This window comes from Squalius cephalus, assembly GCF_949319135.1.
Source record: "Squalius cephalus genome assembly, chromosome: 6".
Lineage (NCBI taxonomy): Eukaryota > Metazoa > Chordata > Actinopteri > Cypriniformes > Leuciscidae > Squalius > Squalius cephalus.
The window spans coordinates 9,813,380-9,826,520 of record NC_137127.1 but is presented as its reverse complement, the minus strand read 5'-3'; the positions used below and the strand labels follow the sequence as shown (position 1 = coordinate 9,826,520).

General features: G+C 37.9%; 1 protein-coding gene across 1 annotated transcript; it reads left to right on the top strand.

The window, feature by feature from the left end:
- The first annotated feature begins 738 nt into the window (after window positions 1-738).
- Window positions 739-12,086, top strand: psme3ip1 (proteasome activator subunit 3 interacting protein 1). Its single transcript, XM_079874311.1, has 9 exons — window positions 739-803; window positions 1,735-1,800; window positions 1,882-2,004; window positions 2,932-3,030; window positions 4,923-5,045; window positions 7,805-7,943; window positions 9,281-9,354; window positions 11,245-11,397; window positions 11,712-12,086. The coding sequence occupies exons 3-9, from the start codon at window positions 1,890-1,892 to the stop codon at window positions 11,714-11,716; spliced, it is 708 nt and encodes a 235-aa protein (XP_079730437.1). The 5' UTR covers window positions 739-803; window positions 1,735-1,800; window positions 1,882-1,889; the 3' UTR covers window positions 11,717-12,086.
- Window positions 12,087-13,141: the final 1,055 nt, after the last annotated feature.

The following is a 13,141-nucleotide window of genomic DNA, read 5'->3' as shown; positions in this document are numbered from 1 at the left end:
GTTCATTTGTTCTCTCGGCTCTTTTCCGAATGATCCGTTCCGACCAAATCATGAATAATCGTTCAACTCAGTTTAGTGAATCGGTTCACTCGGTCCATTAAAAAGATGTGATTCAAAAGAACGATTCGTCGTGTGTGTCGTCGCATATCTCCAGCACATGATGCTGAATCCAACCCCTCCTAGCAACCAGTAAAACAAACCAAATTCTGCTCAAGAGATAGCGTTGTGTAAACAAAATTCCAGTTTGAAAGTTATAAATCAAATGCTGTGTGTAACATGTATTTTTGTCATCTTTGTTAGGCTATCCAGTCCCGCATTTATTATATCGATAAAATAAAAAACTTAAGTGATGTAGTTAATATGTTGCAACTCAAAAAACTTATACAAGCAGGTTTAACACAAAGAAACAAAAATCTGTGACATCTTAAAGACATTTTTACTGGCATCTACAATACTAACACCTTTGCTTTTCTCTACTGTATTCATTAATTGGACAGGCAAAACAAAATTCGAAGAGAACTGGAAAAACATAACAAAACATAACATTTAAAGCATTCAGTTATTTTCTCCTTTATTACAAACTTTCAAAGTAAAAGGAAATTAATTGCTTTTTTTAATTGTTTAAAATTATGTACACTCAAATAATAATAAATAATAATAATATGACAATTGATTCTCGAAAGCAAAACGTTCCCATGAAAACTACATTTCCCGTTAGTTAATGTTGTTCCTGCGTAGGAACTATGTGCCCTTGTCAGTTGTTGCTGAGGGGATGCTTTAACCAGGACACAAAACCGGACTAGGTAAATATCTGATACCGTTTCCTTCTTAAAATAATTATTTATTCCTTGTCTCTTCTTTGATTTCGGTCATTATTTGTCTGCCGTATAAAACAAACCGACTTTAGCGTTATATAATGTGTGTTAAACGAATAGCTGTATAACTATCACTGCTTGCTGATCCAGTAGTGAGTGCGATCAAAACCTTGCACGCTCGACTTCAGATCAATATTAGGCCCTGAAGCTGCGGTGGTGTCTCATTAAAATAATATTGCAGTGTTCCTTGCATGTATTCAAAATAAAGTAACCGTTCGAAGCCACTGATCTTGCTAACCCAAATTGCATTATATGTGTCGTTTTTATTTTGTTTTGATGTTTATTGTTATTACAATACTACTTGATACGTGATGTGTGTGTTTTTATATATATATATATATATATATATATATATATATATATATATATATATATATATATATATATATATAAATCATGTACATTCCACGCTGACAGTGGAAGTGTTGATAAACCATGTTTTGAGGTAGATTAATATTTAAGATTAATAATAGAGTAATGTTTTTTTTGTTTTGTTCTCTGTGTGTTCCTAGCACCATTTCTATGGCGTATATGCATAATACTGGCTATCATACTGGCACTTTAAAAATCGTTTTAATAGCACAAAATCAAAGAAATAGGTACGTCTGGATCTGGAATTTAATACTTTCAGTGTTCAAATCCAGCACTAGGGGGCAGTGTTTACCTTTTCGTGCAGAATCTGTCATCATTGCTCAGACCAAAATCCACTTAATAGACCCGGAGCATAAATTATATTGTGCTTCACATTTCAAATGAATATTTAAATGCATTAGTTCTGCATAAATTTATGATGTGTGCAATGAATTTTTTTTTTTTATTATCATAATTTTTTATCCTCTGTCTCTGAATCTCGGAACAGAATCTCCTGCTGATGACTTCATGAACTACCTACAGTTTTTATCGTGATTAAATAAACAGCATTTTGGTGAGTTTTGATGGATTAAATATATTGATAAATGTGGTGATCAATACATAAATAACTCAAAAGTCTGCATGTGTTGTGTAGGTTCTGCCATGGCAGATGGTGTGGACCTCAGCCGAAAGTTTGTGTCAGAGTCTGAACTAGACGATCTAAGGAAAAAAAGACAGGAAGAATGGGAGAAGGTCCGCAAGCCAGATGACCCGGAGGGTGAGACGTTCACTTCATCGGCACCAATCAGACAAATTAACAAGAGGCTTCAAGGAGCTGTTCACTTTCAAATAAAAAATTCCTGATAATTTCCTGACCTCCATGTCATCCAAGATGTCCATGTCTTTCTTTCTTCAGTCAAAAAGAAATTAAGGTTTTTGGGGAAAATATTCCAGGATTTATCTCCATATAATGGACTTCAATGGCAACCAATGGTTTGAAGGTTCAAATGTCAGTCTCAATGCAGCTTGAAAGGCTCGACACGATCCCAGCCGGGAAATAAGGGTCTTATCTAGCGAAACGATTGGTCATTTTCTACAAAAAAAAAAAATAAAAAAAACTTTTTATATACGGCTTGTACCATCTCTGAGATGTGCCACGCATTACGTTGGAAAGGTCACGTGTGACATTGTTAAACATCCAGGATATGCACACGTAAGGACCATTTTAAACAATAAACTGATGCAAATACATATAAATATGTGTCATTCAATATACAATAACTTTGAACAGTCGTCCTACTCCAAACTTGTAAACACTGGGTCGGTATTTCCGACTATTTCCGACTTTCCAACGTCATGGCGTAATGCGTGGCGCATCTCAGAGATGGTATAAGACGGGCATTTGTGGTTAAAAAGTATATAATAAAAAAAAATGTTAGAAAATGACCGATCGTTTCGCTAGATAAGACCCTTATTTCTCGACTGGGATCGTGTTGAGCCTTTGAATCTGCATTGAGACTGACATTTGGACCTTCAAACCGTTGGTTGCCATTGAAGTCCATTATATGGAGAAAAATCCTGGAATGTTTTCCTCAAAAACCTTAATTCAGGAAATTTCTATTTGAAAGTGAACAACTCCTTTAATGATAGGCATTAATTCTCCCAGATTTGCAAGTTTTGACTGTTCATTCTCACTGCACCACAGAGGCCCCTGAGGAGGCGTACGACCCTCGATCTCTCTTCGAAAGGCTACAAGAGCAGAAAGACAAGAAACAGGAAGAATATGAGGAGCAGTTCAAATTCAGTAAGCGCTCATGCTGCTTTCCTCCCATACACATCATCCCTTTATTTCTGTCAAAAACAGATCTTTCAGACGACACGCATCGCACGGTCTCAGGTGGCTTGTCTCTCCCATCTATATTTGACCTCATTTTGGGGTTTATCCGTCACCGTTTGTGCAAAAACATGCGTGTGCTTGCATGCACATGCGCTGGTGTGTGTTTGAGCATGTCGGTGGGTGTCTATGAGTGTGAACAGATGGGAGTGATGGAGATCAAGAGCAGGTCTGTTCTTGCGGGTGCTGATGGGAGACTGGCATGATCTTAGCATCTCGGCTTCATCTCCGTATCCCTGGTGACAAACCCACTCTCGGTCTCCCTAGCGACCATCGCTGCTCCTATTGCCGTTGATTCCAAGGGTGTTCTTGATCTGCTAGCATGGTGGTCATATTCACAGACAATAGAACTGTTCATGATTGAGAAAAAATATCATTTTCATGACGCTCGGTTCTAGGGCTGAGCGATATTTTGTTTTAACATCGACATCGCAATGTGCGAATGAGCGATAGTCACATCGCCGGAACACGCGATGTGAAGGGTAGTAGCACCCATGGTGTATTAAGAGAACGGTAGCACCAGGGTAGCACACAGTAAACACGAGTTTGTTGTATGGCTTTTTGCTGGGGTGACTTGCACGTTCCGCGTGCTTGCACAGTAATTGGTTCGCTGTGCCGCAGCTCACCGCTCACAGCCAACATTCACTGGCATCCTATAGCTAAAAATGGGCGACGAAGAGGATCCGCCGCAAAAAAAAAAAGATTTCGTACCAAAGAGAAAGTCAAAATCAGCTATTTGGGACTATTTCGTCTACAAAAAGGAGGATGTTGACCAAAAAGAGGTACTTTGCTGGAGTGTTATAAAGTTAAAAATGATTGTCTTTTTTAAAAAGTATTTTATTTTTCGTGTTCGCATTTATGAGGAAAAAACAATGTTACGTGACAGTTCTCCATTACGGATGCGACCGTTATGAAAGCGGCACTAAAAGACTGCTTTAAAACTTTCACAGAGACCTCAAACAGAAAGCACAAAGCCTTTCTTTAAAGTGAATTTCGTTTTGTATTAATTGTATCTTAATTTTAATCAGTGTTTCATTATCCAATTTCCTGGATTTAATAAATAAAAAGTAAATATAGCAGACATAATCACGACACGGAGGCGCCAGCGCCTGAATCCATGAACCGAAACTCAGCGTATAAGGTAGCCTACTCGCCTCACACACCTAAAAAAAAAATATATATATATGTATTATCTACAGAAATCTCTACTTTTAAACAGAACCATTCAAAACAAAATAAAACTATGTAATCCGTATGAAAAGTGCATTTCTCTCCCACGCGATCACTACTGCGAGGATGAAGATCGTCAACTTCATCTTTACAGAAAACACTTGTTTATTAATAAACAATTAAAATGTCTCATTGTAATATTTTACATATTCATAATCATTACTTTTGCTGGTTCTTTGTGACAGCTTTTAAGTGCCGTTTACATGAACGCGTCACTGCATCAGCACCGAAAACAGAGACACAGAGAGAGAGAGAGAGAGAGAATAAGATTTTTTGACAGAAATATTTTTTTCGAATTCTGACAGAAATATGTTCTAATTTTGGAATACAATATTAAGTGGCCTTTTTGTCACTTGTAATGAAGCTTGCTTAGTGAAATTATTAATATCATGGAATGGTAGGCTAATTATTGACTTTAGCCTGGATTGATGGCACGCAATATCGCAATATATATCGTTGGGGAAAAAATATCGCAATGTAATTTTTTTTACAATATCGTGCAGCCCTACTCGGTTCCTCAAAAAGAACTGTTCATGGAGTCTTTTTAATTCTATTGTTGTGTTTCTCCACAGAGAACATGGTTAAAGGCCTGGATGAAGACGAGTCCAGCTTTCTCGACGAAGTCTCTCGGAAGCAGTCTCTAATAGAGAAACACAGACGGGACGAGGAAGCTAAAGAGATAAAAGAATACAGGATATCCTTTTGCACCTTAAAGCACATACAATATTACTGTCATGCGCTCTTGAAAAAAATTGACAGGGAGTTTTGCTTTCTGCCTGAGTCTGTCTCTATGTTCACCTTCGTTAAGCTGATGTTAGAAGCTTCAGCTGTCAAGCGCAATGATGGCTGGCTGGTGAAAAGTAAAAAAGAGTTCTTGTACCTTGTTAGTGTGTATGTTCTCAAACGAGACAGCCCCAAGAGGAACCCGACGCACTGACAGAAATCCATGCTGGCTTGGCAAATGGATTAGAGGTTTGGAAAACAGACAGTCTCCGTGTGTTCAGTTTCAAGCAGTTAACTTTGTTTTACAGATGGATGTTTTTGGACTCTGATACCTTGTCATGCAAAACCTTTCACATAAAGAACTTTTACTTGATAAAGAAATATAAATACTTTTTAAAATTCATACGGAACGGTCGCTAATTTATAATTTCGAGAAGAGGTCTGAAATCAAACTTCTTTAACTTGACAAAGCATCTAAAAATAGGCCAGATGTTGAAAAAGTAGCGAAATGCACCATAAACAGGCGTAATTTTCACCACTTTTTGCCAGCGCCGATATTGTTCCCACCACTTTTTGAAACATCTCGCGGCACGGATGTAATTAATACAAATGAAACATCTCCAGTTGATTAGCAATTCGTTCGTTTGTGTAAAATAAGATGCGATCTGGTGCACACTGAGTGCTCGTTGCAGCTGTTATCAGTGATTTCTGATATTCTGAAATACACACTCGCACACACTCCTGTCCCACCCACTTTTTAAAGCAATGTTGCCACTGGTTGTAAAGACCTGTTCACACTATGAAAACTATATTAGCGTCCACACAAACACACGATAGCTGTCTGTCTCGAGCTCTTTAAAGTCGGCACGAAACGGAAGTTGCGTTTGTCTTTTCTTTCCTATTGTGACACATATCCAATATCTTCTCAAACAAGAAAAAAATTTAGGGTGGGACTTGATTTTGTCCAACAGGAACTGATTAACTCTTTGTGGTTACTATTGCTGCGATTTCATGTGAGTGACGGTCTTGTGGTCTTAACAATGGCTGCCGTGTGCGCATGTCTGTTAAATCTATGAGACTCTAGGGTCGCGGCGGTGTCCGGTAGACATTTTAGGTTTCAGAAGGGTGTTCGTGAGCGTCCCCTTTGCGGCCGTTATGTTGGAACCAATTTCAGAACGATTTTTCCAACTGATGAACGGTAAAAACAATGACAGCCAATCAGAATCCACCCGACTTTAACGAGCTCGAGCATGGTGAACTGTATACGGTAGGGTGTTTTTGTTTGGGTCTCGACTTCAAATATCAAGTGTTTCTCAGAAATCACATACTGCACCTTTTAATAGTCATAGTCTTTGGTTTGAAGTTTGAACAAGTCCTAAGGTCAAAGATGTCCATCTAGCGAATGTTTACATAAAAAAAAGGTCAAGTCCGTTTTTTCAGTTTCCCGCATCCAGCAGTGGAATGGGAGTTTTATCTCTTCAGCGCCACAGAAAGAAAACATTTTACCAGCAGGGTATTCCAGAAATTAAGGTTAACTTACCGTCATATATACCCTGAACTCTCGGTTGGTTAGCCCAAAGCTTGCTCACTCGAGGTATACAGGTTACAAAAACATTTTGTATAACTTAAATTTAAACACATTTTCATTTGTTTTTTTACATTTTATTTATGATTAAAAATCACATAAACTAAATGGTCCATTCCCTTGTTCCATTAAGATTTATACTAAATGTTTTATTTTTTTTACTAATTTAAAATTCTTAAATCATAATATGAATAATATGTAATGATTATTCAATTCAATTAGATGGAAATTTACTATTAATTGAAATGCTTAAATCTTTAAAAAAGGCTCAAAACATTTTTTTGAGTGTACATACGTACAATGACTCCCGAACAAACCACTCTTTTGAGCTGTTTCTGTGAATGAACAGATAGAAAATGGTTTGAATCATTTTATATGTATCCTATGCAGGGCTGAATCATGTTTTGTGTCAGTATCATTGTGTGTGTGTGTGTGTGTTTGGTATGTAACAATGAATTATGAATTACAGCAGATTGTTCCACATTAGCACAATTTAGTTGCGTTAATCTATCGAAATCAAAGGTCATGCTTTTATCCAAATCATATATCATCATACAATTGATTTCTCATCATGTAACATCTAATACGATCAGCTTTTCTCTTCTGCCAATCAGGTATGCCTGTAGATAGAAGGTTGGAGGATGCGTTGTCGTGGCAACTGAAACCTTTCTCGGGGCTTGATAACTGCATCTAAAAGCACTGCTGAGAACCATGATCTGTAGAATAATACAGTAATGTGCCCTAATTCTACTGAATTTGCCTCCTGTGGAGGCACCAAATTATCTTACCTGTAAGTGTGTCAACTTTTTAGGCCATCTGTATGCACAGAGCGAAAAAAGGAAGTAGGTTTGATTGACGTGGTGGCTTCTGTGGTGACTTTTTTGAGCGGTTGCCCTCTTTATCCTAGCTTCCTCGTCTGTCTGTGGGTTTAGTTCTGTTTGTGTGCTGTTAAAGTGGAGCTCTCCAAGAAGTTCATTTAGGTTTATGAGAATGTTTCAGTATAAAGTGAAAAACTGCATTTGTCTAGTGGCTTACCACAATAGCAGGGTCGGAAAGTATGGCTGTCACGTTGCTGTGAAGTTTTCTCACAGTTGAATTACACCTAAGTGCATGTCAGTGATTTTTCCTTAACTAGTGAACCTCACAGCGCTCTGCAGAAGCTGGCAGCCACCGATAGCCAGAAGAAGGAGCCAGAGAAAAAGGCAGGACCCAAACCCTCAGAGACCCACAGAACTAGTCACCTGTCTCAGGCCCACCTGCTGGCTGGGGCAGTGAAACGACGCAGGTACCTCAACATCTATTCAATTATTATATTTAGGCCTGGTTTCACTGACAGGGCTTAGATTAAGCCAGGACTAGGCCTTAGTTAAAGTACCACTGGAATTAAAAACATTATTACAAGCTTACCGGTTTGAAGGCAAGCAGATCGTTTTGATTTTGAACACTTTTTATTTTGGATCATTTTTAACCCAAAATTTACGGACTGGAGCTTTAAATTAGAACATTTAAGTAGCTTTTATAAAACTACCTTAGGAAAAAAAACATTACTGGTGTGCATCTTGAGACAAAACAATGGCATTGACCAATTTAAATACAAGTCAGTGTAAGTTGCTTTCAGTTTAAAGGGGGGGTGAAATGCTATTTCATGCATACTGAGTTTTTTACACTGGTAAAGAGTTGGATTCCCATGCTAAACATGGACAAAGTTTCAAAAACTAAGTTGTACGTTTGAAGGAGTATTTTTGTTCCAAAAATACTCCTTCCGGTTTGTCACAAGTTTCGGAAAGTTTTTTTCGAGTATGGGTATGTGACGTCAGATGTAACGGAATTTCCTTATATGGGTCCTAAGGGCACTTCTCCGGTAAGATCGCGGGCGCGCGCGCACTCGTAGACCAGAGAGAGAGAGCGAAAGCAGTTCGCCATCAAAGCGCCCTGCCCGGCTTTTGGGAAGTCAATGTCACCAAAGAAGTGTGTTTTTGGTTGCCAGGGCAAGACAACCCTGCACAGATTCCCAAAGAACCCAGCGTTAAGGAACCCGTGGATGGAGTTTGTTTTCCTGAGCATAAACGGAGTTGTGTAAGACTGTTTGTTCCCTGCATTTCGACGATGATTGTTTTATAAACAAAGCCCAGATCGACGGATTTGCAGATCGTCTAATGCTTAGGATCGAGCAGTCGCAATGATAAAGATTCGCGGTCGTGCGTTGGAACCGGACGGTGAGTAAAACTGTTGAACTGAACAAATGTCTCTGTGTGTTGTCACTAGCTCGGCGCGTTAGCACAGCTAAGCTTCGCCCACAGGGCCCGCCTCCAGCCGCTCGGTTTTTTCCGGAAAGACTCGGTACAGCCTATCTTTCTGTTATTAATATAATAAAACAAAATACTTTTTGGAGATATGAAGGATGCAATATTACTCTATAGGTACTCAAGATTAACAGGAGATTGAGTGAAAATGAGCATTTCACCCCCCCTTTAAACAGCTCAAACATGCATTTTAGTCTAGGACTATAGGCTTAAGCTTTGTCTGTGAAATCGAGCATTAATGTATTTTAAACATGTAGAAATCTGAGACTGCATATCCTTTATGTATAATGATTTGTGATTCATTTTTGTCTTTGTACAGCTCGTCTCAGTCCTCAGAAGGGAGTAAAAAGCAGAAAGTAGAGGAGACGGTAGCCGGCAATGGCAGTCAGACAGGTGAGCTTTGTAGTGTAATGCTGCCTTCACTTAATGTAATTATGTAAAGTGATTTTCAGATCATTATTGGATCTTTAATAATGTGGCACACTGTTTTAATATTTTAATGTTTTTAATTTTTTTTAGAAGTTTAATACCTTAAACTTAAAAAGACAGTGCTGTCTTTTATGGCAGAAAATAATTTTGATGACTCAATTTTGTAAAGAAACAACAACATGTACATCACTGAACACTAGTTTTGGGTCAGTTTTTAGGAAATTACACTTTTATTCAGCAATGATGCATTAAATTGATCAAAAGCAACAGTAAAGACTTTTACATTGTTCTATTTATTAAAGAATCCTAAAAAAAAATAGTTTTCACAAAAATATTTAGCAGCAAAACTGTTTTCAACACTGATAATAATAAGAAATGTTGTTCACACTTTAGTTTAGGGTCCAATTCTCACTATTAACTATGACTTGTGCCTCAATAAACTCATTACTAGTTATTAATAGTTAGTAAGGTGTAAGACTAAAAATACTGGTTGAGGCCCTGGTCTGAGACAAAGGGCTAATTACCATTTGACCTCCCCCATACGACCTCACTTCCGCAAACTACTAAGAACTCACACAATAATATGGTTTAATGTGAATGTTTATCATTGACTGTTATGTTTTTGGTGTCATTTGAAATGTCTCAAAGTGAGTGGTACAGATATCTCATATCCAGATAGATAAAATAAAAGGTAATAAGGTTTTAAGAGTTTATAACTGACTTAAAAAGAAAGGTGGTCTCTCAAGCAAATGGTCACCCACCCCCATGAAGGTGCGACCACTGCATGCAAATTTCTTTTGTTAGCACATGTTTCCATGTGAAAGAGGTCTGACTATTTAATGAGATGCAGCAGAGAGTTCGGGGCCTTTTCTGTACTTCAGATCGGCCCGTGAGGCTGAGAGAAAGAAATCTCTCAGCCTCACGTATTTCTTAAAGTTGGGTTTGCATCTTCTCTCTATTCCAGAGCATTTGATGTTTTGTATCGATTATCTTTGAATTGATTATGAAATTGGCATGATACATTTACCTGACATAATAAATTGTTACATTTGATTATTCTAACTGATTTTGACATTGTTCACTTAATGGTTAAAAGGAATAGTCAAACATTCGCTCACTTTTAGTGAGGCACAGATATTATTAAAACCTTTCATTTATGGAGTCAGATGAATTACGAGAGAATACATGATTAATGTATTGCATTTAACCAACCAATACTTTGCATGAGAAAAGGACAGGAACACCTGATACCTTCCCCGTGTATTGGCGAACCGGCAGATTGGACCAATATAGCGGGCCTTACAAAGGTAGTATAGTTTAGGTATTGGTTAGGATTAAGGGATTTAGAATATGGTCATGCAAAATAAGGCATTAATATGTGCTTTAAGTACTAATAAACAGCCAATATCCTGGTAATATGCAGGCCAATAAGCGACTAGTTAATAGTGAGAATCGGACCCTAAGCTAAAGTGTTAAAGAAATGTTTCTTGAGCACCAAATCAGCATATTCAAATGATTTCTGAAGGATCATGAGTAATGATGCTGAAAATTCAGCTTTACCATCACATGAATATATTTAAAATAAAATTTTAAATTGTAATAATATTTCACAATAGACATTCATTGTAAGTGCATTTGTCAACACCTTTTTTTTTTTTTCATCTGTGGCATTCGACAGCGCTTGTATTTTACCTGGAATATTTTTTCTAAATAATTTAATATTTAATATTTACTGCTAGAAATCAGGAGAAACATCACATTGATTCACCTTCCCGTATTAACCTGCCACGTCAGATGTCAAATGCATCAGAGAATGCGTGCGCTCTATGTGCGTGTATTGTTTTGTGTTCTCAGAGCAGGAGGCGGTCGAGCCCAAATCCCCCGGCTTGGACGTGATCCGCTCGGGCGTTCTCCACCTGCCCTCCGCCGCTGTATGCGTGGGCATCCTGCCAGGGCTCGGCGCTTACTCCGGCAGCAGTGATTCTGAGTCCAGCAGCGACAGCGAAGGTAGCGAGATTGAGATTGGCTCTCCCATAAAACGCCACAGGCTCTTCAGATAGACACACTGACAGAACACACTCACTCACTATCACCTGTGCTGGGTTGCCGCCCCCTTGCCTTCTCAGCGGCGCGATTTAGCTAGATCGTCTAAAACGATTTAGCTCTAGGTATCCGTTATTTCAATGTTGGATAAGGCTGTTTAGTACACTTGCTTGATGTTTATTAAAGGCTGTAATGTTAACTTCTATTGTGGTTGTTGATGTCTTGTGCTTTCAAAACATGACACTTCCCCCATCCTCCTCATATTACGTTCTATACAGTTTAAACCCCTGGCAGCTTAACCTGGTGACGCACCTTCCCATCTACCCACCCTTGCGGTTTCTGCAGAGCTCTAGTGGACAAGGGGACACTGACAGCTGTGGATCAAGAAGACATGAAACATTTAGTCCAAATCTCTGACCATCACAGGACAAAGCAGACATATTACGGGCTTGTTTGAAGATGTTTAAAAGTCCTGGTTGAATTTTACATTTGTTTGATGTTTCTTTTCTTTTTTTTTAAGACAAAATGCTGCAATGCTAAGAATGCTGGAATTTTGATGAACTGTGCCCTATAAGGACATGAATCTGTGTTTGACTGTTCACTGGAAAATAACCAGTGATGACAGAATGGAAAATAAATGTGTTTCTCACGTTTTTGGGCTTTTTTCTCTCTTTTTTTCTTATCAACATAAAACCGCATTCACGACCCATGTTAGTTCTGTAATGTGAGTTTCTGATTGAAACTGAATATTCAGTGAGGAAAAATTAATGGATTGTGAAAAATTTCCATATGAGAATTGAGCCAGACTTGAATGCATTTGTAGTTAATTTTGGAGAATTACTCCTGCTCGAAATGCTGTGAGACGCTTTTTAGGAGGCTTTTTGAGGGTGAAGGTTAATTTCGCAATAAAGTCAAATGAAACTTTTTTAATATTAACGTTAATCGGCATTAATAGAGTTAACGAACATTTTTTAAAGGGATAGTTCACCCAAAAATTTAAATTCTGTTATCAGTTACTCAACGATTTAATTCCAAGACTTTCATTCATCTTCGAAACACCAATGAAGACATTTTTAATATTCCCTAGTTGTTTATCCATTGAAAGTCCATGCAACCAAAATTTTCTTGCTTCAAAAAGTTGCTTTATATGATGAACAGATTTAATTTACGCTTTTATTCATATATAAACATTGATCAAAGCACATACATAGAATTTATGGTAAACACGGATTCTCAACTGTGCTTGCTTGATGTGTGAGAACTAACCACATTGGTTTGGAATGACATTTTTGTGGTTTTGTCATTAATTACTCACCCTCATGTCGTTCTAAACCCGTAAGACATTCGTTCAACTTCGGAACACAAATGAAGATAATTTTAATGAAATCTGAGAGACTTCTGTTCCTCCATTGACAGCTACGCAACTACCACTTTCAAGCACCAGAAAGGTAGTAAAGACATCATTAATGTAATCCATGTGACTCCAGTGGTTTAGCCTAAATTTTAAGAAGCAAGTGCTTTCATTGTTTCTCAAATTTCATTTGTTTTCCGAAGATGACCGAAAGTCTTGCGGGTTTGGAACGACATGAGGTTATTAATGACAGTATTATAATTTTTGGGGGAATTAACCCTTTAAGTATATGTGGTCCATTTAGATTTAGATCAAAGTGATCTATACAAAGTGTTCTAAAAGAACAGCAGTGCTTGA

Excerpts from the sequence above, each read along its gene's own strand:
- psme3ip1 (XM_079874311.1), top strand. The coding sequence starts at position 1,890 with ATGGCAGATGGTGTGGACCTCAGCCGAAAGTTTGTGTCAGAGTCTGAA. Across the intron at positions 2,005-2,931 it reads CAAGCCAGATGACCCGGAGG|AGGCCCCTGAGGAGGCGTAC; the intron begins GTGAGACGTTCA and ends ACTGCACCACAG. Across the intron at positions 7,944-9,280 it reads GGGGCAGTGAAACGACGCAG|CTCGTCTCAGTCCTCAGAAG; the intron begins GTACCTCAACAT and ends GTCTTTGTACAG.